Here is a 23,304-nt window from a genome sequence, read left to right as displayed (position 1 = left end):
TCCTTCCTGGCCGTGTGCGGACGAAATCCGTGGGAACCCGCCGCCTCCAGCTAGGGAAAGATTGAGCCTGTCTGAACTGGCCACGGCTGAGATTTCAGCCGCGGGGCGGGAACATCCCAAATCGTTCCTTCCAGTCTGAGACGGTATCAAGTAATTAGCGGCCGATCCTCGGTGCCTGGTCTCTTCCCCGCCAGCGAGTCTGGTGTTGGGGAAAAGTGTCCCCGAATCGCTTCAGAGATCGCTTCAGGAACAGCCAGCATGGATTCACCAAGGGAAGGTCATGCCTGACTAATCTAATCGCCTTTTATGATGAGATTACTGGTTCTGTGGATGAAGGGAAAGCAGTGGATGTATTGTTTCTTGACTTTAGCAAAGCTTTTGACACGGTCTCCCATAGTATTCTTGTCAGCAAGTTAAGGAAGTATGGGCTGGATGAATGCACTATAAGGTGGGTAGAAAGCTGGCTAGATCGTCGGGCTCAACGGGTAGTGATCAATGGCTCCATGTCTAGTTGGTAGCCGGTATCAAGTGGAGTGCCCCAAGGGTCGGTCCTGGGGCCGGTTTTATTCAATATCTTCATAAATGATCTGGAGGATGGTGTGGATTGCACTCTCAGCAAATTTGCGGATGATACTAAACTGGGAGGAGTGGTAGATACGCTGGAGGGGAGGGATAGGATACAGAAGGACCTAGACCAATTGGAGGATTGGGCCAAAAGGAATCTGATGAGGTTCAATAAGGATAAGTGCAGGGTCCTGCACTTAGGACGGAAGAACCCAATGCACCGCTACAGACTAGGGACCGAATGGCTCGGCAGCAGTTCTGCGGAAAAGGACCTAGGGGTGACAGTGGACGAGAAGCTGGATATGAGTCAGCAGTGTGCCCTTGTTGCCAGGAAGGCCAATGGCATTTTGGGATGTATAAGTAGGGGCATAGCGAGCAGATCGAGGGACGTGATCGTTCCCCTCTATTCGACATTGGTGAGGCCTCATCTGGAGTACTGTGTCCAGTTTTGGGCCCCACACTTCAAGAAGGATGTGGATAAATTGGAGAGAGTCCAGCGAAGGGCAACAAAAATGATTAGGGGACTGGAACACATGAGTTATGAGGAGAGGCTGAGGGAGCTGGGATTGTTTAGCCTGCAGAAGAGAAGAATGAGGGGGGATTTGATAGCTGCTTTCAACTACCTGAAAGGGGGTTCCAAAGAGGATGGCTCTAGACTGTTCTCAATGGTAGCAGATGACAGAACGAGGAGTAATGGTCTCAAGTTGCAGTGGGGGAGGTTTAGGTTGGATATTAGGAAAAACTTTTTCACTAAGAGGGTGGTGAAACACTGGAATGCGTTACCTAGGGAGGTGGTAGAATCTCCTTCCTTAGAGGTTTTTAAGGTCAGGCTTGACAAAGCCCTGGCTGGGATGATTTAACTGGGAATTGGTCCTGCTTTGAGCAGGGGGTTGGACTAGATGACCTTCTGGGGTCCCTTCCAACCCTGATATTCTATGATTCTATGATTCTATGTGCTCCAAAGTTCACTCTTCTCTCACCTTTTTACAACCAACGTTTGCCAAGCACAGAGCCTGCGGGGTCAGCACCACTCCTAGGGCAATCAACCCCTCATGAGCAAACCTTCCTAAGGAAGCAACTAAGACCCTGAGAAGAAGACAAGACCCCAGCACAGGAGATTGGCCCAGGTTTAAGCAACAAACCTGTATGGTAAGGACGGCAATGTCCAGTGGGGTGAGGAAACCTGCTTCATCTAGATGTTGCCCAGTCTAATAGGGTTGAGAGTTTAGACTGCGTGCTTAAATTTTATTTTATTTTGGTAACCACTCTGCCTCGTTATGCTTTGACTTATAATCACTTAAAATCTATCTTTATTGTTCATAAATCTGTTTGTTTGTTCTCCCTGAAGCAGTGTGTTTGGTTTGCAGGGTGTCAGAGGCTCCCCTTGGGAGAACAAGCCTGGTATGTTTCAGCAGATCGAGGGACGTGATCCTTCCCCTCTATTCGACATTGGTGAGGCCTCATCTGGAGTACTGTGTCCAGTTTTGGGCCCACACTACAAGAAGGATGTGGAAAAATTGGAAAGAGTCCAGCGAAGGGCAACAAAAATGATGAGGGGTCTGGAACACATGACTTACGAGGAGAGGCTGAGGGAACTGGGGATGTTTAGTCTGCGGAAGAGAAGAATGAGGGGGGATTTGATAGCTGCTTTCAACTACCTGAGAGGTGGTTCCAGAGAGGATGGTTCTAGACTATTCTCAGTGGTAGAAGAGGACAGGACAAGGAGTAATGGTCTCAAGTTGCAGTGAGGGAGGTTTAGGTTGGATATTAGGAAAAACTTTTTCACTAGGAGGATGGGGAAGCACTGGAATGCGTTACCTAGGGAGGTGGTGGAATCTCCTTCCTTAGAAGTTTTTAAGGTCAGGCTTGACAAAGCCCTGGCTGGGATGATTTAATTGGAGATTGGTCCTGCTTTGGGCAGGGGGTTGGACTAGACACCTCCTGAGGTCCCTTCGAACCCTGATATTCTATGATCCTATGAATGTCTTTGTTAAATTGACGGACTCGTTTGCAGCGTCCAGAACTGGGCTCTGCAAGAGGGAGGTTCCCAGGGTTGTGTCTGGGACTGGAGATGTTGGCTAGTGTTATTTGGTTGCACAGTCCAAGGAGCAGCTGGCATGCCAGAGGCTGTGTGTGACCAGCCCAGGAGTGGGGCTTCTCGGAGCAGAGCAGGATCAGGCTGGCTCCCGGAGTCAAGGATTGGCGTGGCCCGGTAGATCACCGGTCCGGATAACAGCAGAGGGGAACGTCGCACCCTCGCACTGGTGGTGAAAATGGTCAGAGGGGGCGGGAAGTGCTCGCCGGGTGGTCACTTCTCCCGGAGAACTTTAATCCAGTCGACCACCCGCTCGAACCTGAAGTGAAACAAAGGCCGGCGGAAACTAGCCCAGGGTGTGTTGAACAAACACTGGGGCAGGGTGCAGGAAAGGGGAAGCCAGCTGCTACTGGGCTCCGCCATGGTGGCATTGGGGCTTCGGCAAGCTGGCTGAGCAGCCAAGTGCCCCCGGCTCCGGCCGCATCCCGAACACCGTCTGGGACGGGAGACTTTGTATCCGCCCCAGTCCCAAAGCCTTGCGTCTTTGCCCTTCCCGGCTGCATCCCGTCTCTGGCCGATCGCTCTCTTCTCAGGGCGAGTCTGCCCTGGCCGCCCACGACAAGATTTTGCAAGGCTGCCGTCAGCTTGTGGCCAGAACGGCCCCTAAAATCAGTGCCCCCAACAGCTTGGCCTTCGGACAGGCTTGCCGGGGCTGGGAGGCGCGGATGAGATCAGGCATTGGGGGTTTTTTCCACCCGCAAGGCAGAGACGGAAGCTGTTTCTCCGTTTGCTGTTCTGTCTTCCTGGTTTGTCTGGCCTAAAACCAGGATCCAACTTTGACGGCAACTCCTGAGATCTCTCCCCGGCTCTGGGAGGGGAGTGGGGGCTGGTGGGTTAGAGCAGGGGGGCTGGGAGCCCAGACTCCTGGGTTCTCTCCCCGGCTCCGGGAGGGGAGTCTATTGGGTTAGAGCAGGGGGCCTGGGAGACAGGACGCCTGGGTTCTCTCCCTGACTCTAGGAGGGGAGTGGGGGCGGGTGGGTTAGAGCAGGGGGGCTGGGAACCAGGACTCCTGGGTTCTCTCCCCGGCTCTGGGAGTGAAAACTGTCTCTGGGTCTGAAGCGCTCACCGGGTGGTCATTTCTCCCGGTGAATTTAGCTGGTTGCTACAATCCAACCGCCCGCCCGCTCGAATCCCCGCTGTCCTTGGGCCCCGCGCCGGCCTGCGTGTCTGGCCCAGACAGGGTTTTTTGAAACGGGAGCAGGTCTCCGGAGCCCTTTTTCGACGCTGCAGACGCTGCCCCCAGCCCTGACTTTCTGCCGCACCAATCAGAGCATCTAGTTTTCGCGCTGCACTGAACTGTCCGACAAACGACATGCAGACGAGGAGCTCGGAAAAGAACGATGTGGGGTTGGCGGGAGGTCTCCCACGAGGGTCCCACCGGGATCTGTTCTGGGTCTGGTGTTGTTTGACACCTTCCTTCACGACTTAGCTGCAGGAATCGAGAGCTGCAAACTTGGTAAGACGACAACACAAAGCTGGGGCGGGCGGGGTGGGGGGTGGGTGGGTGTTGCCAACACTTTTTGGAGGGCGGAGCTAAAATTCAGAGGGATCTGGATAGAACTGGGCCAAAGTGAAGTTGGCCAGAGACCAACTGTATTCAGGGAAGAAAACCCAAATGCCCCGATTACTCCCGGGGGGAATTCTGCACCCCCAAAAGTAACAATTCTGCACCCCCTAGTTTCAAATTTTGCATCTTTTATTCTTCAAAATCACAGGATCTAATCACACCTGTTCCAGTTATTTCTGGTCGTTTGATTCAAAATACCCGTCAGACAGCGTGTCTGTAGGAGGAGACCCACCAGGAAAGACTGAGGAAATGCTTCTGTGACAAATCGCTTCCTTACGGGCCATATTAACGCAGAGCACTGGGTAAGAATTCATTTAAACTACAATACAGAACCGTGTTCTCCGCCCCCCTCAGAAGCAGGGCAAAGGCTGGGGGGAGTCGGGGTCAGGGAGGGGGCTGAGGGGGAGGGAAGTAAATTGCAGGGAAGGAGCCTGGGGATGAAGTTGGAGGGTTGTTGGGTTTTGGTGGGGGAAAGTCTAGAACATGTGTTTTTGAGGAGGCCGGAGAACGATAGTTAGGGAGCTTCCCCCATGCAGAGCCTGGCTGCCCACTAGCCTCTCCCATTCAGTCCAGCACGTCTGCCCCTGTCCCCACGTGGCCCTGCACCCCATGTGTCCCTCCACCCCCACTCCTCCCATCCCCATGTGACCCTGCACGCCATGTGGCCCTCCACCCCCACGCCTCCCATTCCCATGTGACCCTGCACGCCATGTGGCCCTCCACCCCCACGCCTCCCATCCCCATGTGACCCTGCACGCCATGTGGCCCTCCACCCCCACGCCTCCCATCCCCATGTGGCCCTGGACCCCATGTGTCCCTCCACCCCCACGCCTCCCATCCCCATGTGACCCTGCACCCCATGTGTCCCTCCACCCCCACTCCTCCCATCCCCATGTGACCCTGCACGCCATGTGGCCCTCCACCCCCACGCCTCCCATTCCCATGTGACCCTGCACGCCATGTGGCCCTCCACCCCCACGCCTCCCATCCCCATGTGACCCTGCACGCCATGTGGCCCTCCACCCCCACGCCTCCCATCCCCATGTGGCCCTGGACCCCATGTGTCCCTCCACCCCCACGCCTCCCATCCCCATGTGACCCTGCACCCCATGTGTCCCTCCACCCCCACTCCTCCCATCCCCATGTGACCCTGCACCCCATGTGTCCCTCCACCCCCACGTGGCTCTGCACCCCATGTGTCCCTCCACCCCTACATGGCCCAGCACCCCATGTCCCTCCACCCACTCCTCCCATCCCCATGTAGCCCTGCACCCCATGTGTCCTACCACCCCCATCCATGTGTCCCTCCACCCCCCACAGACACCCACTCCTCCCCTCCCCGTGACCCTGCACCACCTCCCCACGTGTCTCTGTGCCCCCAGCCAGCCACCCCCTGTATCTGTACCCGTCCCCTTTCCCCATCCCCATGTGTGTCTGTGCCCCCGATCTCTGCCCCCCCAGCCACTCCCATCCCCCCCCCCAACTCTAACCATTGGGCTGCACCGTCCTGATAGTAGGGACGGGTCTCATGGACTCCGGCTGCTGAGCCGGACTGCCCTACACTGGATGCGGTCCACCTTAATTGTGTCACATTGGGCCTTTCTGTCCCCCCTCCAGTCTGTCCCCTGGGGTCTCGTTTTCTCTCCCAAGAAGCAGCTGGCGATGCACCGTGGGGGTCTCCTTCCGCCCAAGACATGGGGGGGGGGGGAGGGCTTCTTCCTAAGCACTCTCCTCGCTGAAGAGAGCCAGCGATCATAGTCCCCGATTTGAGGGGTGTGTGTGCCCCCCCCCATTTTGATCAAGCAAATGACAACCACATTGTGCTAATTCAGCCACCAGGAATGGATAAAAGAGACCACCTCGCTAAGGGTTTACTGGCACAAGCAGGGTTTCTGGGGTTTGGGCACCTTTTCTAAAACAGCTTATTGTGACTCAGGTCGTTAGGAAGGTTGGCTCCTCAAGAGTTGATTGCCCTCCAGAGCGGGGAGGGCCGTAGGCTGTTTGGGTTGTAAATGGCAGTTGTAAAAAGACTAGAGAAGGGTGAACGTTGGAGCCGCTCTCCGAAGTGAGTCAGCGAGATTTTTCCTGCCCCCCGACGGTGAAGAGACCAGGCATCGCGGCTCAGCCGCCTCAGACTGGAGGGAACGATGTGGGACGGTCGCGCCCCGTGGCCGAAATCTCAGCCGTGGGCGGTTCAGAGAGGAGCACGCTGGCTTGGCTAAATCTTTCCCCAGCCGGAGGCGGTGGGTTCCCACGGATTTCGTCCGCACACATCCGGGAGGGAAGGAGCGAAGTGACCCTGCTTTGGGTTCTGAAAACGCCGAGTGTTGGGGCGAGGGAAAAATCAACGCCTGGCCGGACCCTGCCAAGATACAGCGTTTCCGGCTCTTGCCTTTTTTTCCACCTTTTCCCACATGCGTTTGCCAGGGGATGCCGGGGACCCGACCCTGGAGCCTTGTATACACATTGACGGGAGTTACCATCTTTGAAGGAACTGCAGGATGCCTGGGTTCTCTCCTTGGCTGGGGAATGGGAGTAGGGGGTCTAGTAGTTAGAGCGGGGGGGGACTGGGAGCCAGGATTCCTGGGTTCTCTACCCAGCTCTGGGAGGGGAGGGTGGGTGGGATTGTGGGTTAGAGCAGGGGGGGCTGGGAGCCAGGACTCCCTGGTTTTCCCTGTATCCCCCACTCCCCCGGCTCACCACAATGCTGGAGAGAGATAGATTTTAATAACAGCAATCATTAGGTTTCAGAGTTAACTCCCCACAAACCAAAACTGATCTGTGTCTGTGGTCAGTGTGACGACAGTTCTGTTTGTCAGTGCGCAAAGGCAATGCCAGTAGATCGTGCTGCTGCACATGCGGCTTAGTGCCTTGAGTGTGTAGGACCCACAAAAATGGCTGCCTACTGGAAATGGGCAGGAGGGGAGCCAAGGAGGGCTCCTGATTGCCGCGCAGCTGTGGCGAAGGGAAGCGGAGTCGAGGTAGCAACATGACACCGTTCACTCTGGTCCCTAACCATGGCTGATTTGAAGTGTCAGGGCAGAGAAGGAATTTGAGGTATAAAATCTCCCCCCACACCCCTAGTCCCACCCATGGCCCTGTTGCTAAGCGATGCACGCTACCCAGCGGGCGTTTACATCCAGGTATTTATTGAAATCAAATAGGGACCGAAAAGGTGAAATGTACAAAAGGAAAACAGTTGGCAGTGGGGTGAGGTGGGGAATTCGGTGGCGGAGACTCGTATAAAAAACGCTGGCGGGGGGAGGGTCAGTTTGGGGGGAACAGGGTGGGGCTTAAAACAAGGGGCGGGGCCGTCTCACTCAGAAGAAATCCACGTCTTCAGGGGCATCCAGGTCTCTGTACTCGACGATCGCGCGGGGGTCGCCCCGGACCATCCTGGGGGGGGGGGAAGAGATGGAGTGGGTGAGAGCCATGGGCCCTTTCTGCCCCATATCCACCCCCCCCCAAACACCTCTCGCCGATGGGTTCACTTTTCCCCACCTACCTGTTCCGCGGTTTGTTGAGGTAACTGCCCTGCCCCCTGAAGGTGTCGTAGTTACCGCGGCCGGCGGCATAGGGGGCGTGAGGGTAGGGGGGGCCGCCTGCAGGAGGGACAGACGGACACGAGTCAGCAGAGGATACAACTCATATTGTCATCCAGGGACCCCTCGCCCGGCGCTGAGATGCGGCCACTACTGGGGTGGGGATCCCTTGCCCAACACTCAATCCCCACCCCGCTCCCAGCAGCAAGGGGCACCCCCTACTGACCCCCGTGGGCCAACTTACCACCGTATCCCATAATAGGCGGGCGCGGCTGTCCATAGGGCATGAGCCCCTGGGGTGTCTGGTGTGGGTAGGGCAGCCCAGGGGTGAGACCTGGAAGGAGGGGAAAAAAGGAAGGGCAGAGGTGTAAGACACTGGTGGTCCCAGCCCCCCGTGCTCTAACTCACCAGGCCCCCGCCCTTCCCCGAGCCGGGGAGAGAACCCAGGAGTCCTGGCTCCCAGCCCGCCCTGCTCTAACCCACCAGCCTTCACACCCCTCCCAGAGCCGGGGAGGGAACCCAGGAGTCCTGCCTCCTCCCAGGGCTCGAAGAGAACGGCAGATCCCTGCCCCATACAGCAAAACAAGACCCAGGAGAGCAGACAGCCCCTGAACTCCAGGGCCACGACACCACCTCCCCCCCGCCACCCTCTGCCCTCTCCCTGGGGGGCGCTGCATACCCTGCCCGGGCCCGGGGGGCTGGTTGGGTTTGATCTCGGGCAGCGCCGGGCGCTTGGCGTCCAGGAGGAAGCTGTTGAAAAACGACACCTCCTTCTTCACCTCCTCGATCTTCTCGGCATGCTTGTTGAAGATGTGTTTGCGCACGAACTCGGGGCCCTGCCAGGGGGCGGAGACAGGGGTGAGTGGGGGAAACCGAGGCAGGGGGAGCCCCTCACCCCACCCCCCGGATCTTCCCCACGCACCTTGAATTTCTTCCCGCTGAGCGGGCAGAGCCACTTGTCCTTGCCCAGCTCCTGGGTGTTGGCCGTGACGAATTTCTCCACCTCCTGCTCGGGGTCCTTCTTCCCCATCTTCTGGGCCTCCTCGTCCGACAGAGACTCCCGCACGGTGGAGAGCGGGGCCAGCTTCTCCTCGAAGGTCTTCTGCCACTCGGCCACTGCGGGGCGGGGAACCCAGGAGTCCTGAGCACCGGCTCCCTGGCTCCAACCCCGCTGCCCTCCCCGAGCCGGGGGGAGAACCCAGGAGTCCTGGCTGCCAGCCTGCCCTGCTCTAACCCACCAGCGCCTGCTCCCCTCCCAGAGCCAGGGAGACAACCCAGGAGTGCTGGCTCCCAGCCCCCCCGCTCTAACCACTAGCCCTCACTGCCCTCCTCTCCCCAAACTGGGGAGAGAACCCAGCAGTCCTGGTCCCCAGCCCCCCCTGCTATAACCCACCCGCCCCCACTCCCGTCCAAGAGCCAGGGAGAGAACCCAGGAGTCCTGGCTCCCAGCCCCCCCTGCTCTAACCCATGAGACCCAGCTCTCCTCCCCGAGCCAGGGAGATAACCCAGGAACCCTGGCTCCCAGCCCAGCCTGCTCTAACCACTAGCCCTCACTGCCCTCCGAGATCCAGGGAGAGAACCCAGGAGTCCTGGCTTCCAGCCCCCCCTGCTCTAACCCACCAGCCCCCACTCCTCTCCCCTGGGCGGGGGGAGAACCCCGGCGTCCGGCGGTACCTTCCCCGTGGCTGACACGGTTGGGGGGCATGGGCCCGCGCACGTGGATGATCCCGCAGCGGTTGGGCATCTCGTCCTCGTTGAGATACTCCGAGGTGTTGTAATAATCCACTGAGTGCACAATCCGCAGGTAAACCAGCAGCTTGTCCAGCACCTGGGGGGGAAAGGGGGGTCAAGTCCAGACAGGCCCCTGCCCCCCGAACCAGCCAGTCCCCACCCTGGGGCCGGAGAGGAGCCGGCGCCCCCAGAGGGGACAGGTCCCGGCCCCATTCCCCGCCCCCCTCACCTTAATGAGCTTCTCGTCCCTCTCCACGTTGATCTCGGCCGGGTTCCCCTCCTTGGGGGGCTCGTCGGCCGCCTCCCCGCTCTTGCCCAGCAGCTCCTCCTCCTCGGCGTTCACCTCCTCGATCAGGTAGTCCGTGATGTTCTTCAGGATGGGGTTCTGGGAGGGCAGGCTCTGGGGGGGGGGCACACGGGACAAGTGAGCGAACGGGGGACCCGGCCCAAAAGCCTGTGGGGCGGGGCGCCCCCCTTTAGCCGCCTCCCAGAAGCCTGTGGGGGGCACAGATGGGCCCCACTGGCCGTAGATCATGCCCCCAGAATCCTTTGCAGGGTCTCCAAGGTGTGGGGGAAGGATGCTGGGAAGCCGTGGGGCAGAGGCATGATACCCCCCCCACCCCGGCCCGTGTACTCACCGAGACCTGGGGGGCCTCGCGGGACTCCCCCGCCCCCCAGAGCTGGGTGCGGTCGTCCAGGGTGTGGATGAGCTTGGCAGCCAGCTTGATGTCATTGCGCACGATCTGCTTGTGCTGGGTGATGCCGTTGATGTTACGGACGCGGCGGGTGAGGTCGCGGTTCACGCCGGGGCTCAGCTCGCACTCCCGGAGCTGCGGGGGAGACACGGACTGAGCAGAGATGCGGCCACCTCTGGGGCAGGGCGGCCGGTGACCCGGGGACCCCTCGCCCGGCGCTGAGATGCGGCCACCTCTGGGGCGGGGCGGCTGGTGACACGGGGACCCCTTGCCCGGCGCTGAGATGTGGCCACCTCTGGGGCAGGGCGGCCGGTGACCCGGGGACCCCTCGCCCGGTGCCAAGATGCGGCCACCTCTGGGGCGGGGCGGCTGGTGACACGGGGACCCCTTGCCCAGTGCTAAGATGCGGCCACCTCTGGGGCGGGGCGGCTGGAGACCCGGGGACCCCTTGCCCAGTGCTGAGATGCGGCCACCTCTGGGGCAGGGCAGCCGGCGACCCAGGGACCCCTCGCCCGGTACTGAGATGCGGCCACCTCTGGGGCGGGGCGGCTGGTGACATGGGGACCCCTCGCCTGGTGCTGAGATGCGGCCACCTCTGGGGCGGGGCGGCTGGTTATACAGGGACAACCCCCAGAGAAGTGGGGGCATCGGGGCCAGCCCTCCTTAGAGCTGTGGCTGACATCTCCCTTTCCCAGGCAACACACAGAGCACACGGCTCTGGGGCAAGGACGAAGGTGTCCATGGACAGACCCCCGCCCCCCCCAACTCCACTCGGGCGCAGCCTCCGACACCCCCCACCCCCATGCCCCACACGCTGTGGCCTTACCCGGATGTTCTGCAGGCTCCAGCAGATCTCCTTGATGTTCACGCTCCGGTTGAAAGTCACCCAGCCCCTGCGGAAAAACCTGGCGCAGATGCCTGGAGTTAGTGCCCGGGCACACGGACCTCCCACAGCGCCCGCCTCTGCCTGGCTTCCCACCCCCCCAGTGGATGCCACCTACCTCCTCTCGGGCTGGGGGTCGGATAGGGCCACGCGCATGAAGCCGGGGTACCGCTTGCAGAGCTGCGGGGAGAGAGAGATCGGGGGGTGTTAGGAAGGGGACTGGATCTATACCCCCCACCTGCAGCCGCCCCAGAATATCAGCCCCCCCAGCTCACCGCCACGATCTCGGCCTGAGAGATATTGGGGGCGATGTTGCGCATGAAGAGGGAACAGGTCTTGTGCAGAGGGCGGGGTTTGCACTCCCCGCCGTCCTTCTCCTTGGCCTTCGTCGCCGCCACCGCCTCCTCCTCTTCCTCCTTCACCTTCTCCTCCTTGGGCTTCTCCTCTGCACCAGGCAGGACAGAGTAAGGGTGGGGCCGGCCCATGTCCCATTCCCCGCCCCACTGAGTCAGCCAGTCCCTGCCCTGTATCCCGTATCCCATTCCCCGCCCCCCTGAGCCAGCCAGTCCCCGCCTTGGGGCCGGGTGGGAGCCAGCGCCCCCTAGAGGGGACAGGCCCCTGCATGTCTCACCCTCCTTGTCCTCGGTGCGGCCGCTTTCGGACTCTGTCTCTGACTCCGAGACGCTCCCCTCATCGTAGCTGTCGTCCCCGCTGCGTTTCCGCTTCCGCTTCTTGCTGACCTGAGAGGAAAAGAGGGAGCCCGGTGACCGGCAGGAAAGGGGGCAGGGACTATGAGCAAAGGGGTGGAGTCTGCGAGAAACAGGGAGCACAGGGCAGGCAGGAACTGGCATGAAGGGGGTGGGACATGTCAGAAGGAGCACAGGGGGCAGGGCAGAGGATAAATGGGCGGGGGCCAGTCAGGAGGGGGAGGAGCAAAGGGGACCAGGAGGGGGTGGGGCTGCAGGACCCACCTTTTTGGCCTCTTTCTCAGCTTCTTCCTTCTTCTCCGGCTTCTCCTCTTCCTCCTCGGAGGACTTCTTGGCTTTCTCCTCCACCGGCTCATCACTGTCAGCCTGGGGGAGCGGGGGGCACCTGTCAGAGACTCTTCACCCCCTCCCCCCCAATGAGCAGGCCCTCCACCCTGAGGGAGCCCAGCCTGCCTCCCCCCCCACACCCGCAGGATGACAGGATAACGTCTCTCTACCCAGCTCCTTCGGATGGCACCGATCACCCTGGCGCCTGGGCGAGCGGGCCCAGTGGGGAAACTGAGGCACGTCGGAGCCAGGACTTGTCAGCTCCCCTGACCTTTTTGCCGTCCTCCTTCTTGTCCTCTTTGTCCGAGCCCTTGCGGTCGGCGTCAGACAGGCGGGCCTCGTCCTTCTTCCCCGGTTCGGCCTTGTCCTGCCTCTCCTCCTCTTCCTCCTGATCCAGGATCTTCAAGTCGTTCTCTGTGCCTCCCTCCATCTTGATAACGGCTGGGGAGGGGGGAGGAGAGGGGGAATTGGCGAGGGTCATTGTGGGGTTGTCGGCACGGCACGGGGGGGACCCCCGCCCGCCTCGGCCAAGTTGCTTCCCCACGAAGAGTAAAGAAAAGGCTGCTGCTGCAGGGGGAGGATCTCCCTTCAGCTCCAGCAGTAGAGGCCCCCGTCTTTGGACCCCAAGGTCGGGCGTTGCCTGCCTTTCGGATCCCTAGACTGACAGGGTCTTTGGATCCAAACTGTGGGTTTCAGGGTGGCTCCCCTCCCCGATATCTTTGGAACCAAAGCCCGCCCGTCCCAGGCCCCCCCTTACCGGCATCCAGCATCTTGACGATCGCGGTGGCCTTGTCGATATCCAGCTGCAAGTTCTCGAACCAGCCGTTGTCCATGAGGTAGAGGAAGACGCTGAGCCGGTTCTGCAGGGCGCCGTGGGCCTCCTGCTTCCTCTTCCCCGCTTCGTCCGGGTGGTACTTGGAGCGAAACCTTCGAGCCGGGAGGGATGGGAAAAAGGCAGACGAGGAGAGATCAGAACAGGGCGCGGCGGGAGGGACGATGCTTAGCACATGCAGGTTGCGTTGGAGAAGGGGGGAGGCGCCGTAAAAAAATTCGGGGCGGGGAGGACGTGGGGAAGCAGGGACCAGCCCCCGCCCCGGATCTTATTTATTGACGAGTTGCGCTGGACACTGGTAGGAAAAAATGAGTTCACCACATTGGTTTGTTTTTTAAAGCTACGCTCTCCGTTCGCTACCGGCCAAGCCCAGGGCAGGTTTGACCCTCTTAGCCAAGTGCCTGGTGGACGACGTTCAAATTGGAGCCCCGCTCGGATTGCGCGGAGGCAAGCGAGCCGAGAGCTGGGGGGGGGGGATTGAGGGTTCGGATGCCTGGTTTCGCTCCCCAGCAATGGCAGGGGAGCTGGGGGCCAGGACTCCTGGGTTCTCCCCCCCCCCCCGGCTGTTTAGACGGTGAGCTCTTTGTGAGCCTGGCTGGTGGCTGTCACAATACAGACAGCAACAGATCCCAGCTGGGGTCCACAAGGCCGGATCCCAGTTGGGATCAATTCCCCATCGCTCATGCGGGGCAGAACGGGGGGGCCAGATCCCCGCTGGAAACCTGGGACCCGGGGGTCTGTTCTTCAGTTCACTTCTAATCTCATGCCAATCGTTTCCCCTAGACTTTGGCTAGCTGGAGGACACGGTCTTTGGGGCAGGGAATCTGGCTGGTCCCTCGCACTTCCCACCTGTAGATTCAGTGTCCGGTCCAAACCAGGGGCTCAGATCTCGGTCGGGGGGTTGGTGGGAGCTCTAAGGCCAACCATAACACCAGAGTTTGTAACGCTATTTAGATGCCTAACTCCCCTGGGTCTCCGTGGGAATCAGACGCCTAAATTCCTTGAAATAAACCAAGATTCATGGCCGGAATTGAAGCGTTCGCTTGTTTTCGCACTGGTTTTAAAAGGGAACGTCGCTGGCGGGAAGGGGGGCAATCAAGACCCCCCGTTCCTACCTCGGGGAGGCGGGAAGGAAGAGTCGATTGTTTTCTGGTACTGTATATTTGTTTGTTTGTTTTTTAAGAGTTGAGGTCCGATCGAATAAGACAGAACACGTGTCATACATACACTCAGGATCAACTCCAGCTTTCCGACGGGAGCCTGAGAAATTCCTTCGGTGGTTTTAACCACTGGGCGCTTTATTTTGGCTACGGAGTGACGGGCACTCGTGCTCTCTCGCCGGGCGGTTTAGTTAACCGAAAACAAAACAAAAAAAATCCCGGGTTGGGTGGGTTTGTTTTTTTTCCGCGGCTGTCTGTCTGATTCCTGACCATTGTACATTCATCTACACACTGCATTGTGCTCAGTGCTCGGCCCTGGCTATCTAGCTAAAAAAAAAAAAAAACACCCAAAAAACACGGGCGAGAGAGAGGAGCCGGAAGAAAAAAAAAACCAAAAAAAATCAAGAGATTTAGATTCTCCAGGCTGACGGCAAAAGTGACTTCTGATTTTGAATTCTCTTGATTCTGGCACTTGGGAGGAGGGGAGAAAAGGGTAAGTTAACAGTTATCAGCCACACACACCCCCAAAAAAATAAAATAAATAAATTAAGAGACGGCTGCTAAAATTAAGAGAAACCTGTAAGCTAGCATCCAAGAACCACACGCACGGCTCGCCACGCAGCATCCAAGAACCACACGCAGAAGTCACCACACAGACAGTGCTCCTACATTCACTGCGGGAGGGGGGGTTTCATACACCGGATTTGTCGACAGGGGAAACTGAGGCATGGTGGATTATGCCCTCGGTCTGGAAGGGGTGTGGGGGCTGGTGGGTTAGAATGCAGGGGCTGGGAGTCAGGACTCCTGGGTTCTCTCCCCGGCTCTGGGAGAGGAGTGGGGGCTGGTGGGTCAGAGCAGGGGGGGCTGGGAGGTAGTGTTTTCTAGTGGCAAGGAGTCAGGGTGCCTGGGTTCCATACCAGGCTCAGATACATGACCGTGGGCAAATCATGTCTTTGTGCCTCAGTTTCCCCTCCTGTCCTGTTGCCTGTCTGGACTGCAAACGCTGGGACAGGGACTGTTGCGTGCTTGTGCCTGGCAGAAGGGTGGTCCCCCGATCTCAGCGGGGCCTTGTCATTGGTCATTGTCTGATGCGGCCAGCACAATGGGACCCCCAATCTCCTTTCGGTGGTGGGGAGGTCAGCGTGGCACCCTTCATGACACCCCTCCTGCACTCTTGCCCTGGGGCTTCTAGCCGCTACTGTAACGCGTCCAACAAACCATGCCCGTTTTACAGAGGGGGAAACCGAGGCAAGGGGAGCCGCTCATCAGAATCGGGAGGGCTGGCTCCTACCCCCACCTTCTCTCAGCGCTGACCCGATCCCAAACAGAACTCCGGCCACCGAGCCCACAACGCCAATGCCCGCTCAGGCACGTGGCCAAAGTGCCAAGCGATGGCTGGGACCGCGGGCCAGGGAGACCCCACAGATCTCTCGGGAACGGACACGGCCCCATAGCTGGGATCGGGGGGGGGGAATAGCTAAGAAGCTGGTGAAGCGAGGCCAGCTGCCCGGGGTTAGCCACACCCGGTTAGCCTTCGTTCTACGGCAGGGATCGGAACCACGGGTCCGTTGTGGCAATCCCCACCCCCTCTGCCTGAGATCAGAACCACTGGCCTTCCCAGCCCCCCTACGCTGGATCAGAACCGCCTGGCAGCCTCCCCCAACCTTGTCCAACCGGATCAGAACGGCAGCAACCCCCCCCACCTCCTGGCTGTGTCGGATCAGAACTCAGGGTCTGTGACTTTCAACCTCCCCGGCACCGAATCGCCCAGCCGCCCCCCAAAACTCCTGCCCTGCTGGGTCCGCCTGGTTCTGTCTCCGGGCCGGATCTCGCACGCACGCACGCACGCGGGGGATGCCGGGGCCGCGCCCTGTGGCGGACGTACCACTCCTCGTCCTTGTGCGCCAGGAAGAAATCCTGCATCTGCTGACGCCGGAAATCCAGCTTGTAATCGTTGTACCGCTTGACAGCCTCCGTCTCGTCCACCGAGTCGTCCAGGGAGAGCAGGAATTCCTTGAAGCTCTTCATGACGGGCGGGGCCATGCCGACATCCACCTCGGCGATGTTACCCAGTCTGCTTGGGGGGGCCGAGACGGTCAGTGTGCGCAGGGGAAGGGGGAGGCAGAGGTGGGGGAGGAGCAGGAAGGGGGCGAGTTACCTGGCTTGGATGGGCAGGAGATGGTGTTGCTGCATGACGTGCATATCGGGGTGCGCCCAGGGCTGGGGGGGCCCGTAGGTGGGGCCGGCGGTCGCCCCGCTATACGGCATCTCGTACCCGCTGTGGTAGGGGTCAGTGCTGTGCTCATCCCTATAGGGGGGGATAAGCAAGGGCTCAAAATCACTTTGGGCGAGGCAGGGCCAAGAGGGGCCTCGGGGCAAACAGCTGGGGTCTGCTAGAAAGCCCCAGGGTGTAACCAGTTAGTTCATTTTCCCGTTCGTTTCTCGGGTGATATTACAATTCGCTAACGCGTCACGTATAATCATCATGTTGAATACAGTTAAATTGCAGGATTATAAAAGTATAAGATTGATTAGCAATTAGAAGGGATATGGCTGAGGGCTATAAAATCATGACCGGTGCGGAGAAAGTAAGTAAGGACGTGTTATTTACTCCTCATAACAAAACAACTAGGGGTCACCCAATGAAATGAATAGGCTGCAGGTTTAACAACAAACAAAAGGAAGTATTTCTCCACCCAACGCACAGTCAACCCGTGGAACTCCTCGCCAGAGGATGTTATGAAGGCCAAGACTAGAACAGGGTTCAAAAAAAGAACTAGGTAAGCTCATGGAGGACAGGTCGATCAGCGGCTATAAGCCAGGCTGGGCAGGGATGGTGTCCCTAGCCTCTGCTTGCCAGCAGCTGGGAATGGATGACAGGGGATGGATCACTTGACGATTCCCTGTTCTGTTCCTTCCCTCTGGGGCACCTGGCATTGGATACTGGGCTAGACCGACCTTTGGTCTGACCCGCTACAGCCGTTCTTATGTTAGACAATTATCTATTACGTATCTAAGTAAATAGGGCTGAAACGCAAGGCCTGTAAGATTTTAGCTTAGCCATACTAGGCCTTAGAGTTAAGAAAACGCTTGACATAAAAGTCAGCGGTTCTCAACCAGGGGTACGTGTTCTCCAGGGGCCGCAGGGGTCTTCCAGGGGGTACATCTACCCTAGATATTTGCCTAGTTTTACAACAGGCAGCATAAAAACCACTAGAGAAGTCGGTACAAATTAAAATTTCACACAATGACTTCTTTAAATACTGCTCCGGATACTATACGCTGAAACGTAAGTACAAGATTTATATTCCAATCTATTTATTTTATAATTATATGGTACAAATGAGGAAGTCGGCAATTAATTTGTCAGTACTAGCGTGGTTGTGACGCTTGTACATTTAGGTCGGATTTTGCAAGCACATAGTTGTAAAGTGAGGGGTTTGGAAGACAAATCAGACTCCTGAAAGGGGGACAGTCGCCTGGAAAGTTTGAGAGCCACTGACATAAATGACCAACGAATGACCCTAAGCCACAAGATTACGGGGAAAAGATGTCCTCCAAAAAATTGACCCTAAAATTAATTTTGGACTACAAGATGTCTGGTAGTCACATTTTAACGCCTGCCCCAACTGATGTGTGTAAATGGTAATGAGACTCAAAGAAACTAACCCTAAGAAAAATGGGGTGCCCCAATATTCTTGGGGGACAATACAAATAAGGAAAAAAGGTCGGCCTTTTTCACACGCAGAGTGCAGATGCAGTCAGAATCACAAGATATAAGAGGGCAGTCAGATTGGACAGAGCAATCATGAGTGACTTCGGTTTCATTGCATCAAAAACCAGGTCAACGACAGGTTTTGACTTCAAAAGGGCACGTCCGGGGAGTTGAAAGGAATTAGTCGAAGAAGTCGGCTGGACCGAAAGAGCACCAGGAGGCTTGGAACATAAAAACGATCTGAAACAACGGGGGAAAACGTGTCAGGAAAGACTCCAGCCCCGGCAGGAGGAATAACGACCTCCAAGAAGCGAGGAGGAGTAACCAGAGAGCATGGAAAAAAGGGGATGACCAGCAAAGAAAGTGGTTAGAAAACACAGGACCAAAGTGAGAATGGCTAAAAGTCCTGCTGACTAGGCTCTCGCCAAGGAAATGAAAATATATACGGGTTTTTAAAGACATAGAAATAAAAAATATCAGGAAAGATGAGGTCGGGTCGCTATGCAGTGGGGATAGAGACAGTAAGAAATGATCAAAATGTGGCCCGCAAATTAAATAAATACTTGACCCCGGTTTTCAATGGGGACGTTAATATAGAATATGGATTGCCAGGATTCAGTTACTTGGTTATATAATCAAAGTAATAAAGTGAGCGCTGTCCACTTTGTATTCTGTGTTGTAATTGAAATCAATATATTTGAAAGTGCAGAAGACACCCAAAAATAGGATACAGAGGGACCTAGACAAATCGGAGGATTGCGCCAAAGGAAATCTGATGAGGTTCAACAAGGACAAGTGCAGAGTCCTGCCCTTAGGACGGAAGAATCCAATGCACCGCTACAGACTAGGGACCGAATGGCTCGGCAGCAGTTCTGCAGAAAAGGACCTAGGGGTGACAGTGGATGAGAAGCTGGATATGGATCAACAGTGTGCCCTTGTTGCCAAGAAGGCCAATAGCATTTTGGAATGTATAAGTAGGGGCATTGCCAGCAGATCGAGGGACGTGATCGTTCCCCTCTATTCGACATGGGTGAGGCCTCATCTGGAGTACTGTGTCCAGTTTTGGGCCCCACACTACAAGAAGGATGTGGAAAAATTGGAAAGAGTCCAGCACAGGGCAACAAAAATGATTAGAGGACTGGAACACATGACTTACGAGGAGAGGCTGAGGGAACTGGGGATGTTTAGTCTGCAGAAGAGAAGAATGAGGGGGGATTTGATAGCTGCTTTCAACTACCTGAAAGGGGGTTCCAAAGAGGATGGCTCTAGACTGTTCTCAGTGGTAGCAGATGACAGAACGAGGAGTGATGGTCTCAAGTTGCTGTGGGGGAGGTTTAGGTTGGATATTAGGAAAAACTTTTTCACTAGGAGGGTGGTGAAACACTGGAATGCGTTACCTAGGGAGGTGGTGGAATCTTCTTCCTTAGAAGTTTTTAAGGTCAGGCTTGACAAAGCCCTGGCTGGGATGATTTAATTGGGGATCGGTCCTGCATTGAGCAGGGGGTTGGACTAGATGACCTCCTGAGGTCCCTTCCAACCCTGATATTCTATGATTCTATGATTGTTTAATGCGATTAATCACATGGTAAATTTTTCTTTAATCGTGTGGTTATTTTTCTAAAACGAGATCAGCCCTACTTAAAACGCAAATCATCAATGCTGAGTGACCAAATATACAAACTGAACATCCTTACATCAAGCTAACTAGTTTTTAAGTTTCCTTTGCCTAGCTGTAAATTGCGATTATTGTCGGCGACGGAAATAATTTTTCATCCCTCTGCGTGAAATCGATGCGTGCAGATAAAAAGCTAATCTTTCCGAGCCTGAACCAGGGCATGACAGCAGTGTGGCTGATGGAAAAGTGCGTCTAGGAAGGAAAGTCGCCCTATCAGAGGTGGAAGAAAAACTTTAAAAAGCGTAATGCTCTCAAATCCGTGGGGAGTGGATAGTTTCCAGCCCAGAATACTGAAAGAACTGGCATGTGAGATGGTTAGTAGCAAAGATTTTGAATAAATTTATCTATTCGAGGGTAGTACCGTATGAACGGCTAAGGATCGGTCTCGGGACAGATCTTATTCAGTAGATTTGTAAATGAGCTTGGCACAAAAATAAGGAGCGTACTCATGAAATTTGCTAACGATACAGAATCGGCACAGAGGAAGAGCTAGAAGGCGGGAGTGACAGAAATGGGCAGAAATTTAATAGTCCACAACAAAAATTTCTGCTACAAGCTGGGGCCGCGTCAGCTGGAAACAGCTGAGCAGGAGAGAGACCCGGGTGTGCGGGTGCTGAGCCACCAACACGACGTGGCCGGGGAAATGGCAAAAATGCAATCTAGGCTGCATCGGGCGAGGTATTTCCAGGAGACGGAGCGAGAGAAATATTAACGCCGTTGTAGATGGCAGGGGGAAGTCCCCGTTGGAATACCGGCCGCAAATCTGGTCCCCCATATACAAGAAAGATAAATTTGAACATGAATAGTTGCGGAGAAGAGATCCTAGGACAACGAGGGTGACGGAGAACCCCGTCTTATGAGGGGAGACTGGATGAATCTGACTCGTTTAGGCTCACACATTGGGCGGGGGGGGGCTGACTGCTTTCTAGAAATACGTTAGGGCAGGCGAAGAGCTGTTGGAGCAAAAGGCCAGCATTGGATAAACTGAACAGGAACAAATTCAGGGGGGAAATACGAAAGTTTCTAACCATCCAAGGGGGCTCTGCCTCCCGATACAAGAAATGGGGGCAACCAGCAAAGTGAGTTTACACAGAGCGTGCAAATGTATAACAGGGCTGCTTGTGTTAGTGGGGGGCAGGACTTGGCAGCGCTGGGGGTCCCTTTATGTTCCTAATGCTCATGCTTCCGGGCTGCGGCCAGCCAGCATCTGAGGTCAGGAAGGGTTTGGTTTTTTTTAAATAAAACCTCAATGTATTCAGGGAGGTTATTTTTAAATTTCCTTCTTCCTTCTCTCGGGTACTTGGCTGGCTGGTTCTTGCTCATACTCTCAGGGTCTAATGGATCTTGGGGAGGGTTTCACCTTCCTCTTCAGCATGGGACACAGGACACTTGCCAGGATTATCTGGGTCTCTCTCCTTGAATAGTCTCCCTCGGGCACCTCGTCCCGCCTGCTCTCTGCCTAGGGCACATAACAGTCTAGCCTCCTTTGGCCCCACTCCAGCTGTGGCCTCTGCCAGACAGGTCAGGCCAGCCTCGACCCCCACGGGCGGGCGCAGCAGGGGGCATTCACTCACCAGTCTCGGCGCATGCGTTTCTGGGGGGGGCTGAGCTCGTGCCGGGGGGGAGAGAAACGCTCCCGGCGGTTGCGGTCGTAGTCCCGGTACTCGCCCCGGCTCCGGCGCTCCCGGCCGCGGTCCCATTCCCTGCGGGGGCAGACACACCAATCACACCCCGATATATCCCTCCGCCAGAGGACAGCTGCACTCCCCCCCCCCCGATATATCGCTCTGCTCCTGCCCCCAGCAAATCACCCCTCCATATGTACCCCTTGGGGGCAAATCACCCACCCACACGTATCCCTCCACCTTGGGAGCAAGACGTCCACACAGAGGTAACCCTTCGCCCGGGGAATCGAAGCCAGAGGCTGCTCCAGGCGCTCCCCGGACCCCCCCGCACCTGTCATTCCAGTCGTCTCGCCGCCGGTCATCGCGCTCCCGGGAGCGATCGTAGTCGCTTCTCTCCCGCCGGAACTTGTCCCGGCGCCGGCGGTCGTATTCGTCGTCGCTGTCGCCCATGGCGGCGGGAGCCGAGGAGGGAGCTGCGCGGGGGGGAGGGGGGGGAAAGGGGTGGAAACCTGGCCCGAGGCGGAGATGGGAGAAGCCAGGGCTGGAGCAGCTGGGACCCCCCTTTGGAGCCGGTGTCCCCAGCGCCTGCCCTCCCGCCCCCAGCCCCCTTACTGGCCCCCCAGCCCCCTAAGCGCAAGCCCGGCTTCTCCCCCAAACCCCAGCTCCCCTGGAAGGGAGGCAACGTCCCCCAGCCCAGCTCCCCGCAAGGCCCTTTGATGTGACCTTCCCCCCGCATCGCCTCCCCTCCCGCGGCCCTGTACCTCTTCGAGCCGGGAAACTCCCCCCCCCGGCCCGGCGCCCCGCCCCCGCCCCAAATCTCCCCCCCCGCCCCGGCCCGGCGCCCCGCCCCCACCCCAAATCTCCCCCCCCCGCCCCGGCCCGGCGCCCCGCCCCCGCCCCAAATCTCCCCCCCCCGCCCCGGCCCGGCGCCCCCCCCCGCCCCAAATCTCCCCCCCCCGGCCCGGCCCGGCGCCCCCCCCCCGCCCCAAATCTCCCCCCCCCGCCCCGGCCCGGCGCCCCCCCCGCCCCAAATCTCCCCCCGGCCCGGCGCCTCCCCCACCAAATCTCACCCCTCCCCCTCCCCCCCCCGCCCCGGCGCCCCCCCCAAATCTCACCCCTCCCCCCGGCGCCTCGCCCCCCAGCCCGGCCCCCCCCGTGTCTCACTCTCGCTCTCGGCGCTCGCGCTGCCGCCTCCGGCTCCTCCCCGTGCGCGCCCCGCTCGCTTCCTGCCGCCCGCCGGGTCCCCGGATGCGGGAGCCGGAAGCGGCGCCTCGGGGCGGAAACCGGAAGTGCCCGGACTCTATGGTTCCGGCGAGGCGCTCTGGGATGAAGGCGGAACCGCCCTCTATGGTGCCTGCGCGGGGCAGGGCGGGCGCTCTCTCTAGGGCGGGAGGACTTTGCGGGGCGGGCGGGAGACTCCTAGGCGGGGGGGGAACGCTACGGTACGGGTGAGGGGGACACTCTAGGAATTCGGGACTCTATGGTAAAAGGAGGCGGACCGAGGAGCGACGCGCTAGGGGGCAGTGCAGCCCTCTATGGTGCCGGCGGGCCGCTCTAGGTCGGGAGAACTCTATGGTGCGGGCAGGAGGGACGCTCTAGAGCGAGGTGCACCTCTATGGTAGAGTCGAGCGATGCTCTAGGAGAAGGGAGCCCACTCTCTGTCCCCGGTAGGAGAGCGGCACAGCTCGGGGCGGGGGGGGGTCTGGACGCTCTAGGGCGGTGAGACTCTATGGTGCCACGAGAGACACTCTAAACCACAGGCCAACTCTATGGTGCGACAGGAGCCGCTCTAGCCCGCTCCCCCTCTATGGCGCACAGGGAGACACTCTAGGGAGGGAAAACTCTATGATGGCCAAGCCCCCTGCCCCTCCCTCTCCCGGACTCCTGGGTTCTCTCTCCCCTGCCCTGGGAGGGGAGTGGGGGCTGGAGCAGGGGGGCTGGGAGCCAGGACTCCTGGGTTCTCTCCCTGGCTCTAGGAGGGGAGTGGGGGCTGGGGGGGTTGGAGCAGGGGGGCTGGGAGCCAGGACTCCTGGGTTCTCTCCCTGTGCCCAGTAGCCCCCCCCCCGTCCACCATCTTCCTGGTGGGTCTGATCACAGCGGGGGGGGGGGCTTAGTGGGGGTACCAGGCTGGGGGGGGGGAACGAAGCACCGAGGCAGGTGTTTTTATTAAAAATCCCAACATTTAA

The 23,304-nt window shown here is 58.2% G+C and overlaps 1 protein-coding gene across 2 annotated transcripts; it reads right to left on the bottom strand.

Moving 5' to 3' along the window:
- Positions 1–7,358: 7,358 nt before the first annotated feature.
- SRRT (serrate, RNA effector molecule) lies at positions 7,359–22,392 on the bottom strand. Of its 2 annotated transcripts, none has more exons than XM_084616393.1 (20): positions 22,283–22,392; positions 21,450–21,591; positions 21,068–21,196; positions 16,262–16,411; positions 15,989–16,180; positions 12,869–13,038; positions 12,383–12,552; positions 12,049–12,150; positions 11,709–11,817; positions 11,353–11,522; positions 11,196–11,257; positions 11,021–11,099; positions 10,138–10,329; positions 9,729–9,899; positions 9,443–9,596; positions 8,691–8,884; positions 8,448–8,604; positions 8,013–8,102; positions 7,732–7,828; positions 7,359–7,622 (listed from the first exon to the last, which is right to left on the bottom strand). In XM_084616393.1, the coding sequence occupies exons 2-20, from the start codon at positions 21,566–21,568 to the stop codon at positions 7,547–7,549; spliced, it is 2,583 nt and encodes an 860-aa protein (XP_084472519.1). In that variant the 5' UTR covers positions 21,569–21,591; positions 22,283–22,392; the 3' UTR covers positions 7,359–7,546. The 2 variants fall into 2 exon arrangements, with proteins under 2 accessions (XP_084472519.1, XP_084472520.1); XM_084616394.1 differs by having other exon boundaries at positions 15,989–16,177.
- Between the last annotated feature and the right edge of the window lie 912 nt (positions 22,393–23,304).

The sequence above is a fragment of the Lepidochelys olivacea genome (genome assembly GCF_965140295.1).
Source record: "Lepidochelys olivacea isolate rLepOli2 genome assembly, chromosome: 28".
In the NCBI taxonomy this organism is placed as follows: domain Eukaryota; kingdom Metazoa; phylum Chordata; order Testudines; family Cheloniidae; genus Lepidochelys; species Lepidochelys olivacea.
This window is presented reverse-complemented; position numbering and strand designations above follow the sequence as displayed.